At 37.4% G+C, this 13,052-nt stretch overlaps 1 protein-coding gene across 1 annotated transcript; it reads left to right on the forward strand.

Moving 5' to 3' along the window:
* The first annotated feature begins 9,821 nt into the window (after positions 1 to 9,821).
* On the forward strand, positions 9,822 to 12,631 carry LOC138311640 (uncharacterized). Its single transcript, XM_069252909.1, has 4 exons — positions 9,822 to 10,105; positions 11,625 to 11,753; positions 11,939 to 12,154; positions 12,324 to 12,631. Exons 1-4 carry the CDS (start codon positions 9,994 to 9,996, stop codon positions 12,629 to 12,631), a joined length of 765 nt encoding a protein of 254 aa, XP_069109010.1. The 5' UTR covers positions 9,822 to 9,993.
* The last annotated feature ends 421 nt before the right edge of the window (positions 12,632 to 13,052 follow it).

Consider the following 13,052-nt stretch of genomic DNA (forward strand, 5'->3'; position numbering starts at 1 on the left):
TGAGATGATTGAAAATACAATTATGTCTCATGGCATGAAACAAAGTGTACATGTCGGAGACATCATAGTACTTATCACGTATGTGTTTTTAACATCAATACAATGCAATAAAACATGCTCCCACTGTGAGAGGAGAATCACATGCATGGCATGCAGGAGGATCGTCCTTGTTTGTATCCTGGTACTAATGCCTGCTCTGTAGTTTGGCCCTAAATGACCTTAGTTGTCGATGGGCCGTAAAACAAACAAACAAACAAATCCCCAAGTTTGAATGCATCTCAAGACAATGCAGACAGTGCTCACCTCATTCAATCAGAGTACACCTGGAAGTACTTGATGCAAATCAAGATGTTGCTGGAAAAGATGGGAGCTTTTAAGTAAAGAAAAAAGTTGTAAATGGTAAGGTGCAAGTCAGCAGAAACAAGTCTTGTTAGAAAAGACTGGCTTGCTACAGGAACTCTTTGATGAATTTATCATGGAGCTTAGTCCTCAAGGAGAGCATCTCTTCACAGCAAAACGGCAAAGAGAACAATTTAGCAAGTTAACAACAGCCGTACCAGAGAAATGTGTAGTGACGGTCGCTGACTTTGCAGAAAACTACCGTTGCCCAATGCAAGACGAAATCCAAGCTGCCCACTACACAGCTATAACCAAGTCACAATTTACCCAGTGGTTGAAAACAAATGTCCTGAAAAACATTGCAATGAAATTGTAAAGGAGTCAATTATTCACATTTCAGATGACGTTGTCCACGATTTTGAGGCCGTATCAATGTTCACATCAAGGACTGAATCACATCGTAAAGAAAATGGCATTGATTTTTCTGATGGCTGTGCAATCCAATTTAAGGGCAAAAACATATTTTTGTTTGTTTGTTTGATTAATTAACGTCCTATTAACAGCTATGGTCATGTAAGGACGGCCTCCCATGTATGCAGTGTGATGCGTGAATGTTGTGCGAGGTGCGTGTTTTGGGAGACTGCGTTATATTCATGTTGTGTCTTCTTGTATAGTGGAATTGTTGTCCGATCCATCCTGCAACACTCCTCCCTCCTTTCTCAGTCTTCGCCCTCGAAGACATACGAGACCCTTCTACACCCCACCACCGTGGGTTATTTAGTTGGGCGCCAATTCTGTAACAGGTGAGGAGGAAGTGTAGCAGCCAGACCAGGATTCGAACCCGGATCCTCCGAACACTAGCCGAGTGCTCTACCGACTGAACTGCTTGGTCACCGATTATTGACCCAATCCAATCCCGCTACAAATATAATTACAGGCCTTTGGGGCCTTTCCGTACATGGCGATTAGAGTGACACACCCCCCTTGGCATTGCTCCTCTTAGTAGAACATTTTGGTCGTCTGCGCTATTACAATGCATAGTTTAGACTGGTTTTCCTGCCTTAATGTTTTAGCTTAGTCCTAATTGGCAGGTCAGGGCCATCATTTTGGTCAGGATCTTGGTCAATTCAATCAACAAATCATTGCGTTCATTTAGACCCTGTTGTGTATTAATATTGGGAGAAAATGGCAGTAACAACGACAACACACATTTTGTGTATTACACCATAACAAGGTTTTTTTTTATTCACGTGACCCAGTAAAAGGGCCTAAACTTAACACACTACAATGGTGGAGTTTTCAGAATACATAACACATCCTTCCCCTTTATGCAAAAACTGTTACTAATACGTTTACGATTATCGTCTAAAATAGCAATCTCGTTCTGGCGTAGTTCATTCCCTTATTCTCTTAAAATAGATAGGAAGCTCCCACTGTGTAAAAATATGTTGTGTCCATTTCGGGAGCCGAGAGAGAACAACTTCCTCTTTGCGGTCTCTCCGACTGGATTGATTAGGATTAAGTGTAGGTTGTATTTTAAAACAGTTTATTGTTTGTTTCGGTAGACCACCGTTGTTGCCAATGGTGTTTAAAGGCTGACTGAATGTAAGGTTTGCTGTCGGTGTAAGGAAGTTTCAAATCTGTTTGTGCTAGGCGAAGGGCTTAGTGCTTAGCTGCTTTGTCGGCCTTTTCATTCCCCTTTATACCCACATGGGAATCCAGAGATAAGTAATTTGAGTTTTAGAAGACAATCAAAATGTTCGGATCAAAAGATTTTGGATTAATGTGTTTCTATGGTTTCTTGATTTCAAAGCCTGAAGAACCGGGTCAAGGAAAGCCCTAATGCACTCCCGAAAGGAGGATTTGTGTTCTTCGGGCAATGCACTGGATTTTGTCCTCTCATGTAGAGATAAATTGATATGGTGCCGATAAGGTGTACTCGTCAATGGTGTCGAAATTTATATTTAGTTCCAGCAAAAATTTTGAAATTCTGATGCCAAATGTTGGTATGAACTTTTGATTTTGTGTAAATATTTCTTACGTTGTGGATTGAATACAAGGTTAAAATGCGGGGATTTTTGGTTGGATTTTAGTTGAGCACCATACTGTAAGGATAATTTCTTTCGTCGATCGTCTAGAGATGGCTCATTAGCTTCCACATTGAGACTCTTCTTCACAGGTGTTGTTCGGAAAAGCTCCTAAGTGCAAGATGCAGTCCCTGATTCTGCAAGAGACGGGAGCAACTCCCCATTTTATACTTACGTGATGTATTGTACATATGTGCAATAAGTCAGGAATCGCCCTTCGCAGTGCCCTGTCGAATGAAAAGTCTCGTTTGACTTTTGACGTATCATTCTTACGCTAAATACAAATTGACTGGTTCGCCCGTTGTCAGTATAATGTAACCGGGTGGAGCATGTTGCTTGGTGTCTTCAGCGGCATGCTTCAGTGATATAGCACTATAAAAAGGACAACAGTTCCACTATACAAGAAGACACAACATGAATATACCGCAGTCTCCCAAAACACGCACCTCGCACAACATACACGCAAACACACCGCATACATGGGAGGCCGTCCTTACATGACCATAGCTGTTAATAGGACGTTAATTAATCAAACAAACAAACAAAGTATTCTTCACAATACACTGCTAATGAAGTGTTGACGGAAAATGTCATTAGAAGAATTTATCAGCAAGAAGTTCTGAATGTATCTAAAGTGGGTACCTTCATGGGAATCTGGCAATTATTTGTGGCATCATCAGTAATGAAAGCCATTGTCAAAAGTGTATATCCAAACAGAGGAAATCCATCAGTAAGGAAGGATTTGAACAGAACACTGAATCATGTTGGTATGGATACAAGTAACCAGTGCCCGGTGGTTCATATTATGTGGACATCTACAAGGTGTGATATGGAAAAGGACCACTGGATCCCAAATCACTTTGCCCCTCTTCTACGCATGAGTGTTAGGACTCAAGATCGCCTCACTGATCATGCTTCACTGTCTGATGGGCGAGGATGATGTCCTGGAAATATCTGGCTTGAGTGGGATACTGTGGTCTTTGCAGGAAGATGAGGGTTAGCAGAAAGTAATTTCAATCAGTCCATGCTTTCACAATTTATAATGATTCAATGAATCTTGAACAATCTCTCCTAGCGTTTATTGCGGTCCCCACATTTCATCTTGGTCATTGGCATAGCAAAAATTTCAAGATTCTTGAAAACCGTATTTCGAAAATTTACTGTTTGACTGCTAGTTATGACATCATATAATTGCATTATTCTATATAATATATAAAAGAAACAATATGGATTATTTACTTAATTAGCTTGAATGTGAATTGTTAAGATTTGCATACAATGTCTACCATGCATTCCAAAAGACAATCCCTGTGACGTCGTACCTAAGAGGGTGGAGTTGTGCTGAACAATCGTCATGACATTATTTCCTGTGACCCTAGGTCAACTAAACGACCAGTCCATGAGCCACTGACAGAGGTGAAATATGGATGACCGCAATGAACACTGAAATTTTCACAACATGTTGTACACATTTTTGTTCAAAGAAAAGATATCTTAATTTGAATTTAAAGTGATCTTAAAATTCATTTTCAGGAAGAAGAATTGTCTATCACCTAGTATATCCATGCCTGGACCACTTACCAGAAATAAATAGGTAAATTTTTATTATGACATTGCTCATACATTTTTCTAACCTATATCACTTCTTTAATTTTACTAATTCAAAAGGTTAACGTTTCTTAAAATTTCATCCTAAATAGAAAAGGTTCTGATCAATCTCTTTTAAATCGAATGTATACAACATAGAAATACATTATTCTTTCCGTTGATTATTTGATTGTTTATGGAGTATGGTTAGGTCTCCCCATGTCCCGTCTAGATTTCATTTGAAGGCATAGGTATTCATACCTTAACATGATTTTGGTTTTTTTTGAAATAAACACATCTCCAGCTGAACAGTCGTTAACAAAAAGTTTTTTCCCCAGTTTGATGGAGGTAGATATTGGAGTAGATGCAGAGGGGATAAGTGCTGCAAAGTCCAAATATTGTACAACACGGTCTTCTACAACAGAACCGTCTGTTCCAAGGTAGTTAGAATAGTTCTCACTTCAATACTTTTTCTATATATGTAATAATTCCAAAGTCTATTTAAGATGATTTTAAAAGATCAGTTCCTATACATCACATTGAAATTCAAGAAAAAAACAAGGTAATGTGAAAATCCATATAAAAGGCCTATTTAAAAACTGACTTCTTTATCTCAAATCATAATCAATCTTTATTATACTGTCTTTCTTCAGTTTGTTGGAGATGGATTATCTCATCACAATGGGAATGAAAGTAGATGAAACAGGTTCGGCCAAGTCAGAGTTTGATACAATAAAATTAGGGTCGCCTACATCCAAGTCTGGTACAACAAAATCCGAGTTGCCTATATCCGAGTCACAGTCTCGTACAATGGAATCCGAGTGTGCCACATCCAAGCTACAGTCTGGCACAGCGAAATCTGAGTCACCTACATCCGACTTACAGCCTGGTACAACGAAATCTCAGTCGCCTATATCTGTGTCACAGTCTGGTACAACAAAATCCGAGTCACCTACATCAGAGTCAAAGTCTTGTTCAACTAAATTAGAGTCACAGTCTGGTACATGGAAATCAGAGTCACCTAAATCTGAGTCACAGTCTGGTACATGGAAATCAGAGTCAGACACACCGAAGTCACAGTCTGGTACAATGAAATCAGATTCACCTAAATCAGAGTCATCTACCACAGAACCTTCAGTCCTCAGGTAGGGTAGATGAAATAATACCTTTTTAAGCTTTATTCATGCAGTAGTTCTTATTTTTACCCATATAATTTTGAAGGTCAATTAAGATTTGTCAAATGATATGTACTTCATGCAACTGAAATTCAACAGTTCTTGTTTCGTTTTTCCCCAAATTTTTTTATCAAAGTACTGTAAATCCTTGCAGGTTTCAGAGTGGGTGTTATATTGCCATAACTCAGGGTGACAGGGTACACTAGCTAAATCAATCTCTAGGTATTGAGGATGATGTTATTTCAGATTAAAGGCTTGTGGCTAATTTTTCATCCCATCATCATTTCATTCATTGAATTCTATTTTAGAAAATATCTAAAAATAAGACAGAAGAATAATTTTCTAGTAGGTAATACACCACTTGACTCCTGTTTAAAATAACAAATTGCATACTTTGATATTTACATGTATATCAGGTTGAGAATTGGCCATGGGTGATTTTTTTCCTTCCATCTGGGAAAAAAGGCTGGAGGTCACCAGGGACAATTTCTCATACAATCCTGGACAGTGATGTGAGGGGAGAGTTGACCGACCCCGAAATTGGCATTTTTGGATCCAGAATCTACTACAAATTTGGTGAGAGTATATGATAAATATAGTTCTATTTCAAAAAAGTGTTTAAATTCCATAGCTTGGCATATCATTTAGATTTTCTGCTCTCTGGACATTCTGATGAGATTAATTGAAAAATACATTGTATTGGTGTAGCTTAAACTTGTGTTGGTTAAGTTTGGTTTCAAAGTCTAACCATTTTTTATTTTTCAGATTCCTTGTGAATTGATGACCCGGAACAATAAATTTGAAATTTTGGAAAATGAAATTTAATGTAATATGAAATTTAATGCAAAATGAAATTAAATCCATAACCAAATTGAGTGTGCTGTGTCTATTTTTCTTTATTGACAAGGTTAGTCTGAATACCATGTCTTTTTTATGAGACAATAACACAGATAGAATATGAAACTGCATGACAGTTATCAACTCAGCTTTGTGTGGCATACTCTCGAAAATACGCAATCCCTCTGAAAGGGGGGTTTTCCCTGCTGTTGCAGTTCGATAATCGATTACGAGATGTAAACATTGATGATCGTATCAAAAACACAAATAGCCCTATTCAATCCTTGGCCAAAATGAGCACTAATGTTTTGATCATAATGAATTATGTTATATCAGCTAGGCTGAGGGATTAATAATAAAAAAATCGATTGGTTGACATTAATCGATTGACATTAGTCGATTATAGTTGATTATCGAAGATGAAATCTCAACCGATTAGTAACACTAATGATTTCACAAACCAACCATTGTGAAGTCATATGAATTAGCTATAACATTGTGCATAGTATTCAGCATAGTAATTAAGCTGAAAGAAAGACAGGTTTTCACCGAGAAATGACCTTAAACAATCCTTAAATATAGCCTTCCTGAGATGGGCATATTATTTAAATAGAAATCATATGAGATATGTGTGCAAAACAACAATGGTATCTCGCTATCTATCTGTTTGTTGCATTCCACTTTTATTTTTCCTGCTTTTGTGTCCTTGTTACATAACAAAGTCCATTTTTGTCATTTACAAAAAAACACTTTTTCCTTAACTGCAGTATCAAAAAAATGATTTTTTACAATCAAATTTTAAATTCAAACGACAGGAATCGTACATTTGAACTGTTACATTGATAATAAATAACACATTAAATTCCATTGTCCTCGTTGCATCCCAAATAAAAAGGAAAATTAAAATGTGCATTTCTTCAGGTATCAGTTGATTTATTATCTGCCTCTTTGCATGATGAATTATTGAACCAAACAAGAAACTTTTAAAGAAAGAAACTTTTAATTCAAAGCACGTTGAAAAGTTTGACATTTTGACATTTAAATGTAACGTCCATTCCTTGACAGCAAAATCTTGGTCATTAATATTTTTCTCAAAAATATGGTTGTCATTATATTGCATAAGCATTAATTTTTCAAATTTTGAAAGATGAATTTTGGAACAAACAATTAAACAGGGAAAATCTTTTGAATTTTGTGAAAATATTAGAAAACAAACTGACACTCTCTTTCCAAGTTAATGAAAAGGAACTTGCATGTTTGAAAGCTCTACTATTTAGACTGAGATCTGATGGGTTAAGAGCAAAAATTAAAGGTGGGACACAATTTAGAAAATTTCAAGAAGGTATTTCATTGTCTAAGTATTCTTGGGATGTTGCAATAGATAGACATGAAAGTGAAGTAAAAGCTGAACAGTTAAAAGATAAATATGAACAACACAATACGAATATACCGCAGTCTCCCAAAATACGCACCTCGCACAACATACACGCAACAGGCTGCATACATAGGAGGCCGTCCTTACATGACCATAGCTGTAAATAGGACGTTAATTAAACAAACAAAGCGATAAGGCCCTCTGGGCCTCTTGTTTTCCTCTCCTGTTACATATTTACAATCTTACAAGACTTAATTTTTCCAAAACTATCTCATTAGTTTGTTTGAGTTTTACGGCCCATCGACAACTAAGGTCATTTAGGGCCAAACTACAAGTCAGGCATTAATATCAGGATAAAAGATCAGGGTAAGAAAAGGCAAGTAAGGATTAAAACACAGATTGTAAACGTTTATTTGATAAAAAAAGGTTTGCATGGGATAAAATAGTTTTGGCTAAAACACACAAGAAAACTCATGCAAAATGTTGATGAAACGATGAAATGTTGAGTTGATATGATGATGAGAAAAACGTTCATATTTTTTTATCTAAAATACCGATTTCTTTGAGATAATTAAAAATACTATTATGTCTCACGGCATGAAACAAAGTGTACATGTCGGAGACATCGTAGTGCTTATCTCGTATGTGCTTAAAATCAATACAGTGCACTAAAATATGTTCCACTGTGAGAGGAGAATCACATGCATGGCATGTGGGAGGATCCTCCCCTCTCAATAGATAGGAATGTGTAAAATATGTGTGTCCAGTTCGGAGCCGAGAGAGAACAACTTCCTCTCTGCGGTCTCTCCGACTGGACAGTTTAGGATTAAGTGTAGGTTGAATTTTAAACAGTTTATTGTTTGTTTCGGTAGACCACCTTTGTTGCCAATGGTGTTTGATGGCTGACTGAATTAAAGGTTTGATGTCGGTGTATGGTAGTTTCAAATCTGTTTGTGCAAGGCAAAGAGCAGTCTTAGCTGCTTTATCAGCCTGTTCATTCCCCTTTATACCCACATGACTGGGAATCCAGAGATAAGTAATTTGAGTTTTAGAAGATAATCGAAATGTTCGGAATTGCCCATGGTTTGAAGTGATGATGATTGTAACGTGCACCGGGTCTGGTTCGTCCCGATGGTCACTCGGAATCTACTGTGTCCTTTGGTGGCGAAATATAATTAATTGTAACTAATAAAACTATCTCAATAGACCAAATGCTCATAAAATTTACAAGGGATTTATATCGAGAAATACAATTAACAAATGCCGTACTACTTGCTACGGACCTGACAACACATACCTATTAACAATGCAATAATCCTATACAGCGCAACGGCAATAATCCTATACTGCGCAACGGCACTATTTCTATGCCCGCGCACTTGTCACTCTGCGCAGCGGCTACTATACCTATGTTCCTTAACCACTATTCAGCGCAGCGGTAACCTCGCCCGCTGCGTTGCGCACTTGCTACTTGCTCTGTTATCGAGCGCAGCGGTGACTCATCCTTGCGCCGCGCTGCTATCTACAATGCTGGCTGTCGGGTCCTCAGACTACCCCCGGCACCGGTTTTTACACAAACGTCTTTTTCAGACTTCCACAGGGACTTATTCAGTCCTTGTATTCACAGCAACAACATCCCCCTGATAATGTCTGGAGCACCTCTATTTATACCAAATGACCGTGTCCATATTTTGGTACACGGGTAAAACAGGTTATTCCATTTTTAATATATCTCTGGTCACCCGAACGCTTGAATTAACTTAAACAACACACATACTAATTACAGAATTACAACGACACTGATACAACGTACTCGCAATGAAACACATCAAGCTAACAAGGTTGACAATACTGAAACTATACAGTACACACAGCTACCGTAACTGAATACAGGCACATCCGGTCGTGTATACATGTGTTGATTTATAACTCAAAACTGGGTCACAGCGTACGCACTTTGTATTTACAAAGAGACAACATTACAAGAAGGAAACCTCTCATTTCTATGAAATATATGATTTGAGTGAAACTTTTTCATCATCACATGATCATTATGATTCCCTACAAACGGGATATCACAATGGATACTGTTCCTTTGGTACGCGGTTAAAACGGCCCACTGTAAAAACGGCCCCAGTTAAAACGGCCCCAATTTATATATGTAATATATGTGTGTGAATGCATATGAAAGCGAGGTCTTTAATTATAAAAAAATGTATAAACATGAAAAAAAGTGTTTGTTATTTATATGAAGTAATATGTTTTCTCATTAAATATTTTTATTAATTAACATATTTAACCTATTCAAAATATGATAAATGTCTTTGCTAAATTGTTGCATTTAATAATGTTTGAATAAATAAAAAAAAAACAGTTATAAATTGAAATTATACATTTATTTTGATCGATATTTAAAAAAAAAAAAATAGCGAGATGGATACGCATTGGCTGTTAGTGTTTTTATAACCGAGTACCTCGGAGTAACTCGGTTAAAACAACAATCTAACTGATTGGTCCTTTGGTACTGTAAAACGAGTAACTATACGGAATAATTTCACTTCTTTTACATTCTATTGGATTGTAAACTGACATCATGAGACCAGCATTTGTGAGATGTTTGTGTTGTTCCCGTGCAGTGCGACCTGCACAGCATGCACTTCAGTGCGACGGATGTGACAAGTGGCAACATCGTTTGTGTGGTACTGGTAAGTCTTAATTTATTTTATATATTCAAATGTATTTGTTTAAGTTGTCACAGTTGTTCAAAAGGTTATTAGCAAATGCTGATTAAAAATGCAATGTATAATTTTATGTGCATTACTATATTATAATAATGTTGTTGCAATGAAAATAGCCATTAACAAAAAGTGAAGATCGTATAGTACTTGCAATCATACAAATCAAACCATTTATTTCTATATTTACACGTTTTCATTTATTTTACAGGTGAAGAGTACAGCCGTTGCCCATGTCCACAGATCAGCGGGAAGCATCGCAGAGGCCGTCATGACGGAACACTTGGACGAGCGCGACTTCAACATCCCACGTCCGGATTACCTCGCCCGTGCTGCTAACCGTCTTCGCCAGAACCTGCGCCCGCAGGATCCTACAGATCTTGACTTCGAGGTATGTTGTCACAATGTTATCATCGACATTAAAATAATTATTGTTGTAACGACTGTTATAATTATCACAATGTTTGCATCTTTTTCTTATCATCGACATTAAAATAATTATTGTTGTAACGGCTGTTATAATTATCTTTATATAAATTATGTATACGAAAATAAAAATGTATATCTGTATGTAAATATGCGATAAACATTCATTCTTCTTCGTATTACAGATTGACCATGGCTTCTTGAATTGTCCAGACTTCATCATTGGGGATGTCCGAGTAGGAAATCAGCGCCATATTATCTTCGCTACCCATCAGCAGCTTTCTCTCCTACGACAGGCCAGACGATGGTACCTTGATGGGACATTCGAGGTATGCCACAACAAAGCAATGTGATAATATAAATCTTACAAATATGATACTGAGGATGTCATTGATAATGATAATGATAATGACTATAATGGTGCTGTGATGACGATGATTTAAGTAATAATGCTGATTTTAAGTGATGATGGCATGATGATGAAATGATGTTTTATTTTTATGTTATAGGTGAGGAAGGAGCCGTTCCAACAGCTGTACTCCGTCCATGCTTTTCTACAGAAGGATGACTCCTGCAAGCAGGTGCCGTTGGCGTTCATGCTTATGTCCAGTCGGAGAACGCAGGATTATGAGGCAGTAAGTACTTGATCAGATCAATCATAATGTTAATTTGTAAATAATTTCTTCTGATAAATGATTAAAAGTGAGAAACACAGTATGTAACGTTATACTTTTAAAAGAACAAATAACAACGCTCAAATAAAGTTAAACACAAGTTTGATATTTAATATAATTATTTAATTTGTAGGTGTTCCAGAAGCTGAAGGATCGTGTTGGAGAGTGCCAGGTCCAGGGATTTGTCCTTGACTTCGAGGCTGGTGAGTATAAAACCATCAATAAGTTTAAATGCCCATTTTATTTTGTTCTCTGTGAAAAAAACCCAGTATAGGTATAGGAACAAAAAATAAACAATAACATATATATATATTTATAACGTTATATGACAAGTTTAATTATTATATTTATTTTTACACCTTGTTTAACTATCAAATTTATTTTTACAGCTTGCTGGACAGCCGTACGGACAGTCTTCCCCGACACAGAGCTAAAGGGATGCTCGTTCCATTGGGCACAGGCGGTTCTGCGGAAGGTTGGCAACCTTGGTCTGAGGCCGACATATGACAGGCGAGAAGGTAAGTTATATATCATGCATAAGTCACTTAAATGTAATGAAATGCTCCAAGTAATTACAGTAATTAGATGATATCTCCATATTACATCATGTAAGTAAAATTAAGAAATGAATATCATAAATCATAAAAACTATATCATAGATAACATCGAAAAAATATATTAATTCATTTTTTTTTATTTGCAGGCGTACACCAGTTTGTCAAGCAGTTGCTAGCGCTGCCGTTTCTTCCTGCCGAACAGATTGAGCCAGCGTTCCGTATGATGTCTGCCCGCGCCAACACACCTGAGCTGAGAGACCTGACAGCCTATATTGATCATCAGTGGATGCAGAGCAGAGTGTGGCCCCCTGTGAACTGGTCCATCCATCAACAGTCTGTAAGGACCAAAAAGGATGTTGAGGGCAATTGTATTAAATTGACAATTGGTTTAGTTTTGAATTAAATACAAATATGAATTATTATTATAATCGTCGAAATATCTATATAGATTGTAATAGATAAAAATAAAAAGTATAGTTCTATTCCTAGTATTATATTATTAGATTATTCACATTACCTTTTTTGTTGCAGGATGGCATCACAGGCTGAACGGTAAGGCTGGACGCGCCAACTTGCCGTTCTACATGATGGTCCCTCTGCTATTGCAAGAAGCCTCCCTGGTGACGATCCAGATGCGCCTGGTCTCCCAGAACGCCCTCCAGCGCCACCAGAGGACCACATATCGAAGGATCCAGGGAAAGATCACCGAGCTGTGGGACGACTATGATGCTGATAGGATTTCCACCTCAGGAGAGTCGGACACATCTATGCACCGCGACCCGCGACGGAACAGTGATTCGCTTTGGACATCTACGTATACGCGATCGGATATTATGTGACTTATGTTTTCCTTCTACGCGATCGGATATGTGATTTCAGTGTTTCCCTTCAACGCGATCGGATATAATGTGACTTTAGTGTTTTCCTTTAACGCGATCGGATATAAGTGACTTTAGTGTTTCCTCAACGCGATCGGATATATGTGACTTTAGTGTTTTCCCGGACTTCTACGCGATCGGATATGTATGTGATTTTATAACTAGTGATTCTGATATATTTGATTTTTATAGACTTTAAACAATCGTGTGGCTCTTGCAGAGGGGGCCTCCACGTGGCAAGAGCTGGGCAACACGTGAAACTGCGGAGGCAGGTTCAGTGTTGGCAGACACCCTCTAATAAAATTCAATAAATAAAATGTACTTTTTATATTTACCACTTTTTGTTTATTTTATATGTAGTATATTATGGATATGCATCTAA

This window comes from Argopecten irradians, unplaced genomic scaffold (genome assembly GCF_041381155.1).
Source record: "Argopecten irradians isolate NY unplaced genomic scaffold, Ai_NY scaffold_0075, whole genome shotgun sequence".
NCBI lineage: Eukaryota > Metazoa > Mollusca > Bivalvia > Pectinida > Pectinidae > Argopecten > Argopecten irradians.

What these genes read in the sequence shown, in the direction of transcription:
- LOC138311640 (XM_069252909.1), top strand. Translation starts at nt 9,994, where the DNA reads ATGAGACCAGCATTTGTGAGATGTTTGTGTTGTTCCCGTGCAGTGCGA. An exon ending in ACATCGTTTGTGTGGTACTG is followed by an intron (nt 10,106 to 11,624) that starts GTAAGTCTTAAT and finishes TTATTTTTACAG; the next exon opens with CTTGCTGGACAGCCGTACGG. An exon ending in GACATATGACAGGCGAGAAG is followed by an intron (nt 11,754 to 11,938) that starts GTAAGTTATATA and finishes TTTTATTTGCAG; the next exon opens with GCGTACACCAGTTTGTCAAG.